At 41.4% G+C, this 16460-nt stretch overlaps 1 protein-coding gene across 4 annotated transcripts in view; it reads right to left on the reverse strand.

Moving 5' to 3' along the window:
• LOC111153555 (kinesin family member 27) overlaps positions 1 to 421 on the reverse strand; it is a 77797-nt gene extending 77376 nt beyond the window's left edge. For all 4 annotated transcript variants that reach the window (XM_022512644.1, XM_022512646.1, XM_022512647.1 and 1 more), the window contains exon 1: positions 124 to 421. In XM_022512644.1, coding sequence (XP_022368352.1) covers positions 124 to 421 — 298 coding nt within the window. The remainder of the gene's footprint in view (positions 1 to 123) is intronic.
• Positions 422 to 16460: the final 16039 nt, after the last annotated feature.

Genomic DNA, 16460 nt, shown 5'->3' on the forward strand with positions numbered 1-16460 from the left:
TAATATAGGATTATACATTATTTCATTCAATTAATATGCTGAGCACCTTCTATATTTCAGATAGTCATATTTTAGCTTCGTTCCAGCATCTCAAACAAAAGTCAAAGAATATGAGAATCTTACCAACATGGCCTCCTCCAATGGTGTAGGTCTTCCCGGATCCAGTTTGTCCATAGGCAAAAACAGTTGCATTATAGCCCTCAATGAGAGAAAACACTAGTGGCTTTATACATGTATTATAAACTTCATCTTGAGTGGAATTTTTGCCAAAAACAAAATCAAAAGTAAAGACTCTATCTCTCCCAATGATAATTTGCTGGGTGTTTGGAATAACTCTCACACAAGCTTGATGATTATGAAGAACTTCTTTGCACAGCAGAGGTCGGATTCTTACAGCAACTTTTACTGGTATTTCTTCCATAGCAGCTTAGATTTTACTAAATAACTTTCTACTTAATATTCAGTATCTATTGTGAGAATTATCCATTTTATGTAAGATCTGGACTCCTGTGTATCAAAATAAAAACAAAATTCAATTATAGACTTCTCTATCCTAATAAACTAACCATCTTCCAAAACAAAGTCAATTAAAGCACGTTTTATTCCAACATGAGGTAATTAAAACAAGTAAATATGTCTCACAAAAATATACCTATAATTCAGAGATGAAATGATATGAACTGTCTGGATTTGCTGCAAAACAGTCTAAAGGGTAATGTCCATGAGTTGGTAAATGATGAAACATGGGATTCCATCATGCCATTCTTTCTGTAGCAGTAATGTGTTTCCCAGTTCTCTAATCTAAATATTGAATAACCGGGCACTTAAAAAATTAAGGCAAGGAAATTATTGAGTAACTGTACACTTGCGTTGAAAGCAAACCCTTTATTAGATTTTATAGCTGTATCTCTTTGCCACAAATATTAGAAATAAATCCAGGAAAATAGTTTTAAGGGTTTCTATAACTTTAAATGATTTATTTTCAAAAATAATCAAAACTAACTGAAAAACGGCTTTTCCACTCCTACTTATGTTGCACTTGTTTCTGAAAATTGCTGGTAGAATTAATACATTAAAAATTAAATTGGTGTCAGGGCGCCTGGGTGGCTCAGTCATTGAGCGTCTGCCTTCAGTTCAGATCATGATCCCAGTGTTCTGGGACTGAGTCCCATATGGGCTCCCTGCTCAGCGGGGAGTCTGCTTCTCCCTCTCCAGTTCCCCAGTGTTTGTGTTCCCTCTCTCACTCTCTCTTTCTGTCATAAATAAATAAAATCTTTAAAAAAATTAAATTGGTGTCTTTACTTAAAATGAACCTGAAAAATAAATTAAGAAAACAATTCCATTATAGTAGCATCAGAAAGGATAAAATACTCAGAAAGAAATTAAATAAAAGACATATAAAACATACTCTCAAGACTATAAAATATTGTTAAAGAAAGTAAAGATCTAAATACGTGGAGAAACAGCTCATGTTTGTGGGTTGAAAGACTTAACACTGTTAAGATTACAATATTCCATGGGGCACCTGGGTGGCTCAGTGGGTTGAGCCTCTGCCTTTGGCTCAGGTCATGATCTCAGGGTCCTGGGATGGAGCCCCGCATTGGGCTCTCTGATCAGCGGGGAGTCTGTTTCCCTCTCTGTCTGCCTGTCTCTCTGCCTACTTGTGATCTCTGTCAAATAAATAAAATCTTTTTTAAAAATCATTAAAAAATCACAATATTCCTCAAATTTATGTACAGATTCAGTGCAACCCCTATCAAAATCCCAGCTGAATTCTTTGCAGAAATTGACAAGCTGATCCTAAAATTCTTTTTTTTTTTAAGATTTTATTTATTGATTGATCCTAAAATTCGTATGGAAATTCCAGGGGCACAGAATAGCTAAAATAAGATTGAAAAAGAACAAAGTCAGAGGACACACTTCCCCAACTCTAAAACTAAACAACAGAAATCAAGACAGTGTGGTACTGGTATAAGACAAACTTAAAGATCAGTGGAAAAGAACTGAGAATCCAGAAATAAATCCTCATACTTTTTAAAAGATTTTATTTATTTGTCAGAGACAGAGAGAGAAGGAGAGATTACAAGCAGGGGGAGTGGCAGGCAGAGGGAGAAGCAGGCTCCCTGTCAAGCAAGAAGCCCGATGCAGGACTGTGACCTGAGCCGAAAGCAGATGCTTAACCAACTGAACCACCCAGGTGTCCCAATAAATCCTCATATTTATGGGCAAATGATTCTTGACAAGAGTGCCAAGACAATTCAACGGGGAAAGAACAGACTTTTCAACAAATGGTTGACACAACTGGATATCCACATGCATAAGAATGAAATTGGACTCCTGCTTCACATCATATACAAAAGTTGATTCAAAATCGTTCACCTAACCATAAGAGCTAACCATAAGAGCTAAAACTCATAATATTCTTAGAAGAAAATATAGGGGTAACTCTTGATAACCTTGGGTTTGGCAATGGTTTCTCAGGTAAAACTCCAAAAGCAAAAGCAATAAGCTTTACAAGGATGAACAGATGAAATGGATTTAATCAAATTTGAAAGTTTTGTTCCTCAAAGATATGAAAAATGGCTAATAAGCACATGCAAACATACTCAACATCATCAGCAAGCAGGGAAATACAATCAAACCTACAATGAGGTATCACTTCGCACCTGTCAGAATGGCTAGAATCAAAAAGACAAGAAATAGCAAAGAAGACATCCAGATGGCCAAGAGACACATGAAAAAGTGCTCCACATCACTCGGCATCAGGGAAATACAAATCAAAACCACAGTGAGATACCACCTCACACCAGTCAGAATGGCTAAAATTAACAAGTCAGGAAAGACAGATGCTGGCGAGGATATGAAGAAAGAGGAACCCTCCTACACTGTTGGTGGGAACGTAAGCTGGTGCAACCACTCTGGAAAACAGCATGGATGTTCCTCAAAAAGTTGAAAATGGAGCTATCCTATGACCCAGCAATTGCACTACTGGGTATTTACCCTAAAGATACAAACATAGTGATCCTAAGGGGCACGTGCACCCGAATGTTTATAGCAGCAATGTCTACAATAGCCAAACTACGGAAAGAACCTAGATGTCCATCAACAGATGAATGATTAAAGAAGATGTGGTATATATAAACACTGGAATACTATGCAGCCATCAAAAGAAAGGAAATCTTGTCATTTGCAATGACATGGATGGAACTAGAGGGTATTATGCTTAGCAAAATAAGTCAATTCAGGAGAAAGACAACTATCATATGATCTCCCTGATATGAGGAAATGGAGTTGCAATGTGGGGGCTTTGGGGGGTAGGTAAAGAATAAATGAAACAAGATGGGATCGGGAGGGAGACAAACCATAAGAGACTCTTAATCTCACAAAACAAACTAAGGGTTGCCAAGGGGAAGGGGGTACAGAGAGGGTGGTGGGGCTATGGACATTGAGAGGGTATGTGCTATGGTGAGTGCTGTGAAGTGTGTAAACCTGGCGATTCACAGACCTGTACCCCTGGGGCTAATAATACTTTATATGTTTATAAAAAATTTTTTTTAATTATTAAAAAAAAGACAAGAAATAACAAGTGTTAGCAAGAATGTGGAGAAAAAGGAACCCTCAACCATGATCAGTGGGAATGTAAACTAGTGCAGCCAGTCTGGAAAACAGTATGGAGCTTCCTCAAAACATTAAAAATAGAACTAACCTATGATCCTCTAATTGTACTTCTGGGTATTTTACCAACAAATACAAAAACACTAATTCAAAAAGATGTATGTACCACTATGTTTACTATCATTATTTACAAGAGCCTGGATATGGAGGCAACCCAAGCATCCATCAATAAGTGAATGGATAAAGAAGATGTGGTGTATATATATGCAATGGAATATTACCCAGCCATAAAAGTGAATGAAATCTTGCCATTTGCAAAACATGGATGGACCTAGAGGGCCTTATGCTAAGTGAAACAAGTCAGATAGAGAAAGACAAATACCATATAATTTTTTCCTTTCTGTTTAATGTCTATTTATTTATGTATTTATTTTTAAGTAATCTCTGCACCCAATGTGGGGCTCAAATCTCACATATGAGACTAAGGATTATATACTCAGTGGACTGAGCCAGCCAGGTGTGCCCCATATAACCTCCCTTATATGTGGAATCTACAAAACAAAACAAACTAATAAAAAGCAGAATCAGACCCATAAATACAGAGAACAAAATGATGGTGGCCAGATGGTAGCAGGTTGGAGAGATGGGCAAAATGGGTGAAGGGGAGTGGGAGTACAGCTTTCCAGTTATGAAATGAATGAGTCAAGGGATAAAAATTATAGCATAGGGTCAATGGTATTGTAATAGCACTGAATGGTGACAGATGATAGCTGCACTTGTGGTGAGCATAGCACACCACATACACTTGTCTGTACACCAGAAACTAACATAACAGTGTTATGTCAAATGCACTTCAATTTTTAAAAGATGGATATTAAAGTATCAAAAATTTTTTAAACAGACAGATCAAAACACATGTTGGTGAGGGGTACCTGGGTGGCTCAGCTGCTTGGGCACCTGCCTTCAGCTTAGGTCATGATCCTAGAGTCCCAGGATCCAGCCCCTCATAGGCCTCCCTGCTCAGCAGGGAGCCTGCTTCTCCCTCTCCCTCTTTTCCTCCCTCATGCTTGTGCTGCTCTCTCTCTCCCACACTCTTTCAAATAAATAAATAATTAATTTTTAAAAAGATTTTATTTATTTATTTGACAGAGAGAGAGAGAGAGCACAAACAGAGGAAATGGCAGGCCAAGGGAGAGGAAGAAGCAGGCTCCTGTTGAGCAGAGAGCCTAATGTGGGATTTGATCCCAGGACCCTGGAACCATGACCTGAGCTGAAGGCAGAGGCTTAATCCTCTGAGCCACCCAGGCACCCCAAAAAATACAATTTTTTAAAAAATGACAAAAACAAGTGTCAGTGAAAACACACAGAATATGGAAGGAACCTTCACATACTCCAGAGGGAAATATAAAATGATGCACTCAACTTTGGAAAAGAGTCTGGCAGTTCCTCAGAAAGTTAAAACGTAATTATCATTTGACCCAGCAACTCCACTTCTTAGGTATATACCCAAGAGAAATACAAACATAAAGTTTTCATAAAAACTTTTATTTTTTTATTTTTTTTTTAAAGATTATTTATTTATTCGACAGACAGAGATCACAAGCAGGCAGAGAGGCAGGCAGAGAGAGAGGAGGAAGCAGGCTCCCTGCCGAGCAGAGAGCCGGATGTGGGGCTTGATCCCAGGACCCTGAGATCATGACCTGAGCCGAAGGCAGCAGCTTAACCCACTGAGCCACCCAGGCGCCCCATAAAAACTTTTACATGAATGTTCAGGTTTGGTAGGATGAAGCTTACACAATATAAAAGCTAAAGAGAGGGACACCTGGGTGGCTCAGTCGGTTAAGCATCTGCCTTCAGCTCAGGTCATAATCCTAGGGGCCTGGGATGGAGTCCTGAGTTGGGCTCCCTGCTCAGGGGGGACTCTGCTTCTCCCTCTGCTTCTACCACTCCCTCTGCTTGTGCTCTCTCTCCCTGACAAATAAATCATAAAGTCTTAAAATTTTTAAAAAAGCTAAAAAGAAAATGTAACAAATAGTCTTGATAATGTTTAGGTGTAGATAATAAAAAATAATCAGTTTCGGGTGTCGCTGGACTCTTTGGAGAAGTGGAGTCTTGCACAGTCTCATTAAGTAACCTAGTAGACTAGTAGTAGTAGACTATTAACTAGTAGCAGACTATTAACCTAGTAGACTATTAATAGACTAAAATAACATCTTCAGCTCTACTTGCTATGGAAATGTTAATAAAGACATATTTAATATTCACTAGCCTTTAAAAAACTCTGCAGCAGTACTGTGCATTATAATTCTGCGAGTGGATAGTCTGAAAATACATCACTCTACTAAAAGCCCACTGAGAGTAAAAAAAATCAGCTCCCTTGGGCTGCAAAATCCCAAAACAGAGTCAACATGCTGCATTTAATGGCCACAATAAAAGATGTACCTACCTTGGCAGTTTTAACCATTCTAGTTAAAATCAGCTGTGAAAAAATATTCATATGTACAATATATCTTTTCTTGGATCCTAAAGGAGTCCATGATTACTTGGTACTGGAAAACTTTCCAAATAAACTACAAGGATGCTGTATGAGTTGTTTCTTCCAAATGTCTCTAAATATCTACATTTGAAGTTTTTATTATATAGATTTTTTTTTATTTATACCATCACATTAAAACAGAAGTCATGGTCTATGTTAAGCCAAACCTAACTATTTCCAACAAAACTGCTAATAAAAGGTGCAGTGTAATTGGGATATTTTCACTTTCTAGGTTTTTACAATGGGAAAGTTTTGCTACAAGCACAAAAGAAATTCTATCTCTTTATTTTAATAAATAAGGGCCCTAAATCTATGGCTTGCCAAAGATTAATATCCAAGAATTTAAGTATTAAAAAATTCACAGCACTTAAAGTTTAGATTCTGATCAATTGCAGTCATCAGAACCATATGTATCATGTCACCAATAAATGTAATGAAAGGTGAAATCTGATTGGCTAGTGATATTTAGGCATACTCCATGGAGTTTTGAAATCAGAGAAAGGCAAGAGAATCTTTGATCACTGACGCCATGTCACTGATCAAAAAGAAATAAGTGTCTCCAAATACTGTTGCCATCCAGTGCCCGTGGCTTTCCAGAAATAGTGGTTGTCTAAATATTTTGGTTTGCTAATATTTCCGTAAGGAACATCCCAGCAAATGAACAATGAATCCCAAGTATCTCAGAAAAGGTCCCAAATGCATAATAACGAGAACAGAGAAAGTAAAGTAGAAAAACAAAGATCTGCAAACTTGGAGGGAGCGAGGGTGTTATTTAAAAGGTGTTTCAAATAAAGAACTTGGGCACTGTTCTTTCTCAACGAAACCTGCCCCTGAGGGAGGAGGCTTTGAGACTCCTACAGCGCTCGGGTTGCACCAAAGTTTCAACATCCGCACGGAAAACGAGGCCGGCGACAAAACGAAACCCCCATGAGGGTGGGCCTTCCCATCCCCTTCGGTTCCCGCAGCTGGAAGCACCAGCGCCAGAAACAGGATCTGACTTAGTGGGGTTCCGTCTGGCGTTCCCGCGCGTCCCTAATTCCCGGGACCTTCTACCTCCAGGGGGACCCCACTTCCCCCCGGCCGTTCGGCGGAGTTCCCAGCACCGACCCCAGCCCCCTCCGGCGCCGTCCTCGGCTTTGCAGGCGCCCCAACCGCCCTCCACACCCACGAGCCATCTCGCAGCGGCCCCCGACCCCCCCCCACCCCTAGGAGGCGCCCCCTCCCCTCAACAGCGATCCGGAGCGCGGGCGCCACACCGCACCCGGCCCCGCCAGGCCGGCCCTCCACTCACTGACCAGCTCGAGAAAGCCACGGTCTCCGGCGGCGAGCACAGCGCAGGACTACCCAGCTTCCTCCTCCCGGCCGTCGCCTACGCCGCCGCCGCCGCCGCCGCCGCAGCCGCTCAGGCCTTTTGTTGTCGCGGGTTCTCCGGGCAACCGGCGAAGCCAGTCCCGGACGCGCCCCCTCCTGGCCGGGCGCTCCGCCGCGCCCCAGACCCCGCCCCCGACGAGGTCCATCCCGGCAAGCCCCGCCCCACAAGCCCCGCCCCATGGAGGGAAGCCCGCTCTCCGCGTGGCTACAGAGCCAGCTCTCCCGGACCTCTCAGAGGGCTGAACCAGAGTAACTAACCGGTTTGCAAAATGAATGCGAGAAAGACTCACGTTGTTTCAGTATTTTAGCTGCCAATTCCATTTCTTTATATTGAAGTAAAGTTCGTATAACATACATCAAACCGTTTTAAGGTGTATATTAGGCATTCACAAAGTTGCGCAACCATCACCTCTGCTTCCAAAATATTTTGCCCACCCCGAAAGGAAATCCCCATGTCGGTGAGCAGTCACTCCCCTTCCCCTCTTCCACAGACCCTGGCAACCACCAGTCTGCTTTCTCTGTATCGATTTACCTATTTGGGGCATTTTGGATTCACCCAATCATACTGTTTGTGACCTTTTGTGTCTGGCTTCTTTTGCGAAACAGGGTTTTCCTCGTCCATCCATGTTGTAGCATGTATCAGTAATTGTATTCCTTTTTATGCTGAATAATATCCCCTTGTGTGGGCATACCATATGTTATTTATGAATTCATCATTTGATGGACATGGAGGCCGTTTCCACTTCTTGGCTAATGTGAATAATGCTGTTAGGAATTTTCATGTACGAGTATTTGTTTAGTATCTGTTTTCAGTTCTTTTGCTACAGATTTAGGAATGGGATTGTCAGGTCATATGGTAATTCTGTGTTTAACTTTTCCAATTTAGTTTTAAATGCCTTAGTGCCTTCCATTTTTAATAGTACAATCCAAGCATTTTCTTCCAAGAGATTTTTCTTTTTTCCTTAAAAAAAAAAAAGATTTTATTTATTTATTTGACGGAGAGAGAGATCACAAGTAGGCAGAGCAGCAGGCAGAGAGCGACGGGGAAGCCCGCTTCCTGCTGAGCAGAGAGCCCAATGCGGGGCTGCATTCCAGGACCCTGAGTTCATGACCAGAGCAAAAGCAGAGGCTTAACCCTCTGAGCCACCCAGGCACCCCTCTTTTTTTTTTTTTTTAAGTAACTTTCAAAAAGCATCTCTTCTCTCATGAAACTTAGAAATGAAGATGGGGGAAAAAACTCCTTAGTTATTAAACTGAATTACAAGTATCACCTGCTTTTCAAAATTCACACTCTGCCTCTTGGTTGAAAGACCTACATTACTTTTTCCTAACTGGAAAAAATCCAAAGAGGATTTTCACGTCTATGACAAAAGGTGAAAGCCCAAATAAGGTTCAGTGTTTGTTTTGCCTCCAACCCTTACAGAGGCAGTGGGCACCCAAGGGGGAGGAGAGTGGCCCCACCAACCCCCTTCGGGAACTAGACTCAGCACTTGGGCATCAAACCCCCATAGTTTTGAATGTGTCTGTGAGTATCTTGATTTATTTTGTGGATAAATAGATACATGAATAAAGAATCACATGCTGGGGGTGCCTAGGTGGCTCAGTTGGTTAAGCAACTGACTTTGTCTCAGGTCGTAATAATCTCAGGGTCCTGGAATTGAGCTCACATGGTGCTCCCTGCTCAGCACGGAGTCTGCTTTTCCCTCTCCCCCCACCCCTCCCCTCTGTTACTCATTCTCTCTCTCAAATAAATAAAATCTTATAAAAAAAAAAAAGAATCATGTGCAAGAATGTTTATTATACTATTTGTAATAGCAAAAACTTGGAAATGACATAAAAGTTCAATGGAAGAGATTGATAAATTAATGGTACATTTATAAAATAATATTATCCACTCACTGAAACTCATGTTTACAAAAAGTTGGTATAGGAAAATGCTTACAAATAAGGATACAAAATAACATCAAATTTTTTCACCTGAAGAATTGGAATAAAACTCATCCCTATTTCATAGAGTTGTTGTGAGGTTTGAAAGTAGGAATAATTATTCAAAAATTGTTAGGTAGTTAGAACAACAACAGTTTTTTCAATTTTGTTCAGGGAGAAATTCACAGAAAAACACAAGATATTAAAAATATTCAACAAAATTCACCAAAATGATAACCATCAGCAATACTGGGTTAAAGGTCATTTTTATGGTTGAATCAATGGTCTTGGTTCCATGGAACAGAAACCAACTCTGGGTTACTTAAGAAAAAACTTGGTTGAAAAGTTTACCATTAGGGGTGCCTGGGTGGCTCAGTGGGTTAAAGCCTCTGCCTTTGGCTCAGGTCATGATCCCAGGGTCTGGGATGGAGCCTCGCAGCAGGCTCTCTGCTCAGCAGGGAGCCTGCTTCCCCCTCTCTCTGCCTGCTTCTCTGCCTACTTGTGATCTCTCTCTGTCAAATAAATAAATAAAATCTTTAAAAAAATACACATTACATGAAATTTTCCATCTTAACCATTTAAGTGTACAGTTCAGTAGTGTTGAGTACATTCATGTAGTTGTGCAACCAATCTCCAGAACTCTATTCCCATTAAACAACAACTCAAGGTTCTCAAGATTCATCCATGTTGTAGCAAGTGTCAGAACATGCTTTCTTTCTAAGGCTGAGTAATATTCTAGTGTATGCATAGACCACATTTTGATTTTGTTTGTCTACCCATCTCCCCTTGGACACTTAGGTTGTTTCCAACTTTTGCCTATTGTGAGTAATGTTGCTATGAACAAGAGTGTGTACATATTTCTTCAAGATCCCTCTTTCAAGTTTTTTGGATATATACTCAAAGTGTCATTGTTGCCTCATTTAGTAATCTTATTTTTAATTTTTTGTTGAACTGCCATACTGTTTCCAGAGTGGCTGTGCGATTTTACATTCTGACAAACAGTGAACAAGGGTTCCCTTTGCTACACATCTTTGCCAATTCCCACCTTTAAAAAACAAACAAACAAACAAACAAACAAACAAACGGATCTATTGAAGGAACAGTTCCTATTTGTCCTTTAGAACAAATATTCTTGTGGTTTTCTACATAATGCATCGCTTTCCCTTGCTCACTCTCAAAGAGTTTATCTGCTCAAATCAGGATCCAAACATGGTATCTTTGTGTTTTCACTTCATTTTACCTTGTTCCTGTATTTCCTACATTTCCTGAAAACTAGTATTTAGATCTAGATTCCTGATTAGATTCAGGGTCAATTTTTCTGGCAAGAATAATTCATACACAGGACTGTGTACTTCCTATTGCAACACACCAGGAGGAACATATCCTGTGTCTGCATATCCCACTTTTAGCGTTGTTTAAATTACGAGTTTAGATGCCTCCAGCCTGATCCATCTCTTTAAAAAAAGTTTCCCATTAACATTTTGCCTAATGGATTTAACAGACATTGATGATCATTTTCTGGATCTAGTATTTTATTAGGGCTTCCAAAATGGTAATGTTCTAATTCTAATATTCTTTTTTGCATTTATTAGCTGGAATTATTTTATAAAGAAGAGCTTTCCTTCTAACAGGTTATCCTGAAAATAGTACGGCAGATAGGAATGACAGGATACATACTTGATTTTTTTACCTTTACCTTTCATTAATTGATCTTGAGAACAATGAATTGTTGTTCTCAAGTCAACCAACAGGGTTTCTTTTTTGGAGTGGGGGCAGGGTGATTATGAACTCATAGGTTTTCATATTTTGTACTTGCTGTCCAAAGACCATTTTCACCACTCCTCAAGGTATTTCTAGACTTCTTATTAAACACCATTGGGAGCTATTGTTTCTTTTCATTTTAACTAAGGCTTTGTCGAAGTTATTGAGCCTTAACAATTGAATTTCATTTCCCCGCAACCAAAGAATACTAATTAATTCATCTGCCAACCAATCCTCAATCTGTCCTGAGAATATTAAAATCAGAATAGCGAAGGAAGGGAGTTAATAGGCTTTCCCCACCTCCAGACCAGAAATTGGACTAGTTCTTTCCTTGGATCCATTCAGAATGCAGCCCTACCCTTTCCCTAGCTCTTCCTCAGCAGTTCCCAACTTGAAATGATCCTCATCTGCCAAAGAATTCTGAACCAACAACAGTGTAGAAAACAAGGTTTTGGAGCTGCCTCCCCTTCCTCTTCCTTCCTATAAGCAGACCTCCTTCTCTTATTTCTTCAAGAACTGCCCCTGTTCCACCCGGTAAGCCAGCCAATCAACTGGCCTTTGCCCCAGGCCTCAGCAACCTGGACTCAAGCCAGACTCCTCAGCCATGCCCTGGATTTTTGCTTGTGCTATTGGCGAAGATTTGCACTCTGTGGTCCAGAATCACTTGCTATTAGAGTGATCTCTTACAACAGAGCAAAAAGAAATACAAGATGTGGTCTTTGTGCATTTTAATTCCTGGACCATAACTGGGCGTGGCGAAGGCCAGCTCTTTCCCTGGACTTACCTGGGTTTTTGTTTTTGTTTTTCTTTAATCATTACATTTCCTTTTTCACTAAGCTAGTTTCAGTCTAGTTTCTTTCACTTGAAACTAAAATATACTAAACCCAGTGGGATAAATCAAACCGGAAAGGAAAAGGAAAAGAGGGTATGTAGTTTATAGGAAAAACAGAAACAGATGAATGCCACAATAATGTGTTTCTTCAGACTTCCAGTGGCTTGAGTCAGTGAATTTTATATGTGAAAGGAATCTTGCAAATGATTTAGTCCCACCATGCATTTATTAATTTTTTATTTTATATTTAATATCCTTGAGTTAGACAAAAGTTATTTTGGCACATTACTTATTCATACCTGTATTGGGATTCTCCAGAGAAACAGAACCAATAGAATATACCGAGATAAAGATAGGCATAGATATATAATCTGTATCATTTATCCATCCATCAATTCATCTAAAGAGAGAAAAAGTGAGATTTATTTTAAGGAATTGGCTGGGAGCTGGCAAGTCCAAAATCTGGTGGGCAAGCTAGCAAACTGGATACTCAATTAAGAATTGATGTTATAGGGGCCCCTGGGTGGCTCAGCGGGTTAAAGCCTCTGCCTTCAGCTCAGGTTGTGATCCCGGGGTCCTGGGATCGAGCCCCACATCGGGCTCTCTGCTCAGCAGGGACACTGCTTCCTCCTCTCTCTCTGCCTGCCTCTCTGCCTACTTGTGATCTCTCTCTCTCTGTCAAATAAATAAATAAAATCTTAAAAAAAAAAAAAAAGAATTGATGTTATAGTCTTCAGTTTAAAACAGAGGAAAAAGAAATACAAGATGTGGTCTTTGTGCATTTTAAACCCTGGCCCATAATTGGGTGTGGTGAAGGCCAGCTCTTTCCCAGACTTACCTGGGTTTTGTTTTTGTTTTTGTTTTTTTAATCATTATATTTCCTTTTTCACTAAACTAGTTTCAGTCTAGTTTCTTTCACTTGAAACTAAAATATCCTAAACCCAGTGGGATAAATCAAAGTGGAAAGGAAAAGGAAAAGAAGGAATGTAGTTTATAGGAAAAAGAGAAGCTTAGTTGAATGCCACAATAATGTGTTTCTTCAGACTTCCAGTGGCTTGAATCAGTGAATTTTTTTTTTTTTTTAAGATTTATTTATTTGACAGACAGAGATCGTAAGTAGACAGAGAGGCAGGCAGAGAGAGGGAGGAGGAAGCAGGCTCCTTGCTGAGCAGAGAGCCCGACGCTGGGCTCTATCCCAGGACCCTGAGATCATGACCTGAGCTGAAGGCAGAGGCTTAACCCACTGAGCCACTCGGGCGCCCCCCAAGTCAGTGAATTTTATGCGTGAAAGGAATCTTGTAAATGCTTTAGTCCCCCCATGCGTTTATTAGTTTTTTATTTTATAGTCAATATTTTTGAGTTAGACAGCTTTTGACTCTTTCTCATGTCTCCCTTGTTCACCTGTGACAAGGCCTAACACAGATCTTTCCCTTTTTGCCTAAACCTGCTAACACAGCCAGACCCTGCCTGTCCAATCCCTCATTCTTTGTGTTGTTAATGATTAGCTGGGATTAGAACCCTCTGTCTCCCTGAAACCAGCTAGACAGGGAGATAAGCACTTGCAAATCCTGTTCAATGTAGCGAGACTTCCAACTGCAAAACACCCCACCTGTAAACCCCCACCACCTGTCCTGTGTCTACTCCTCCCTAGAAAAGGCTAAGGCAACACCGCCCTACCAAGAGACTCCATTCTTTGGATCTGGGGTGTTCTTCATGGTACAATATGCTGAACAAGATAACCTCCTTACTTGAGCAGGTTTTGTCTTGACAGTCATATCCACTGAACAGCTAAGAATCAAAAACCAAATTTAAAAAAAAAAAAAAAGGAAACAGTGATCTAAGACACTGAGAGAGGTCACAGACTCACAAGGGAAAAGAAGGTGAAGTTGCCTCAAGGCTGCAGTGGTTCATTCAACCTTTACCTCCTCAACCAGATTATTAAACCATGACCCATTGAGCTTCAGGGGAGGGAGGGCGGTGAAGGACCTCAATAAATGAGTTCCCAATTAAATCGAATGATATCTATTCATTTCTTTAGTGCTAGGCAGGGGGAAGTTAAAGGTTGTGAAAGGAACAAACGCAACCTGTGGGAAAGCTGTCCATACATAGACACACACACACACACACACAGAGACACACACACACAGACACTCATACACACACCTACACGCACACACACACACCCTCACAGCACTGCGTGGTAGGCTCCTGCTGAACAGAGTCTCACAGAACACCAATATCAAGACCACGATAAAGTGAGTCGAAATAAGGCTGCTTGTTGTCCAGGCACAGACAAAAACAAGGCCATTGTGCCGCACACACAGTACCAAACATCCTTCTGTCTTGGCTAAACTGGGTGGCATCTGCTGAATGGCTTCCACTTCATCCTTACTCTAAACCGCCCTCTTCATAGACAAGATTTACTGAGAGCCAAAGGTCCAATTGCCCCTGTCTTCTGACAGCATCCAATCTAAAGAGAGCTGCATCTTTAAACTCTCCCCGAAACCGTCCTCTTACTGAGCCACCTCATGCACACACAAGTCATTAGCCCAACTTGTTTGCTTCCGCTGGAGGGAACTGACTTGGTCCCATGGCTACCCTACTTGAGCTTATAGAGAGACAAATCATCAGGGAGCTGCTGAAGAACTTAGGAAGTATGAAAAAAAAAAAAGCCAAAAAGTTTTTGAACTCGTTACAGAGCAAAAGCTTTATTAAAGGAAATTGAGTCACAAAGAAATAAGAATGAATGTTGCATGATTTCTTTTCCCTTAGTGCCAGAAGTTCTTGGTCACGTGGCTTCAAAGAATGAAGAGGTGGACCACGTGAAGAGTGTGGTGGGCAGCAAAGCAAAGTTTACTCAGGGATAGTACAGAGCCCCCAAGGAGGGGACCTGAGGAGGTTGCGGATTTGGTGGTTAAATCTAGGGGGTTTTATGGGCTCCTTGGTGTGGGTTATTTTAATCTGATTAACCCTTCATGAGCCTGTCACCCAGTCAGGAGGGCTCCTTCCAGGGTGGTGTTTCGCAGCCTTGGGGATCAAGAGGGCGGCCACTGACAGAGGATATGCCAGCCATCCGCAGGCCACCAGATCAAGCTCTTTGTTTAAATATCCCACTGGCTGTTGAGCTGGCCCTGGGCCTGGGTTAGGACACCCAAGGCCATTCCCTTCCTTTCTGTCCCATTTAAGGTTTTTTTATATATATATATATTTTAATTTTTTTAATTTATTTTCGGCGTAACAGTATTCATTGTTTTTGCACCACACCCAGTGCTCCATGCAATCCGTGCCCTCTCCAATACCCACCACCTGGTTCCTCCAACCTCCCACCCTCCGCCCCTTCAAAACCCTGATTGTTTTCCAGTGTCCATAGTCTCTAATGGTTCACCTCTCCTTCCAATTTCAAGTTTTAAGTCCTCCCAGACGAAAGACTTAAAGTTGGGGCACTGAGTAAAACCTAGAATAACAGGATGGGGTCTTTTTCCTTTTAAGGTTGGTTTCCTCTTTCGGGGAAAGAAGGAAAAGGGGTACGGGGAGGAGGGGGGATGCCCTTGTCCCGGGCTGCCTTTCTTCCTACTATCCTTCATTACTAATGTTCCCATTTCTGCTAGGAAACTGGTTGAGTGACAACAATAAAAGAGAGCCGGAAGAAAGACAGGTGGGGACAAGCCCACCAGCCCTTAGAGGAAACCACCTTAAAAGGATTTTACACCACCCTGGAAGGAGCCTTACACCCTTTCCCACGTGATAGGTAGATGACAAAAACCTGATCAGGTGACCTGTGCTTGGAGGGTTAATCATATGAAAACAGTCTGCCAGGAAGCCCATTAAAAACCCCTAGACTGGGCACCTGGGTGGTTCAGTGGGTTAAGCCTCTGCCTTTGGCTCAGGTCAAAATCTCAGGCTCCCGGGGCATCAGGCTCTCTGCTCAGCAGGGAGCCTGCTTCCCGCCACCCACCCCCCACCACCGCCTGCCTCTCTGCCTACTTGTAATATCTCTTTCTGTCCAATAAATAAATAAAATCTTCAACCCCCCCCCCAAAAAACAAAAAACCCTTGACTTAGAAATGCCAGTGGCAGTCCTCTTGGGGGCCCCTTCCTCTGCAGGAGCTTTGTACTATCACTCAATAAACTTTGCTGCCCACCACTCTTGGTCTGGTTTACCTCTTCATTCCTCCAAGTGGGGTGACCGAGAACCTCAAGCACTGAAGGAAAAGAAATCCTGTAACAACAGTAAACCAAGGACCTCTCCAGATGGGGGGCTGTGGTGAGGCGACTGCTGGGGCTCTGCCCATTTTCATTAACTGTGTTTAAGAAGGTGTGTAGAATGAATCAACATCACCAAAAACAAAACAAAACCAAAAAACCCTTTCCAGATCCTATTTCAATATTCTCGTCTTCCGGAATGCCACAGGCCAGCTC

The sequence above is a fragment of the Enhydra lutris genome, unplaced genomic scaffold (assembly GCF_002288905.1).
Source record: "Enhydra lutris kenyoni isolate GAN:26980312 unplaced genomic scaffold, ASM228890v2 scaffoldscaffold33, whole genome shotgun sequence".
Classification (NCBI taxonomy): Eukaryota; Metazoa; Chordata; class Mammalia; order Carnivora; family Mustelidae; genus Enhydra; species Enhydra lutris.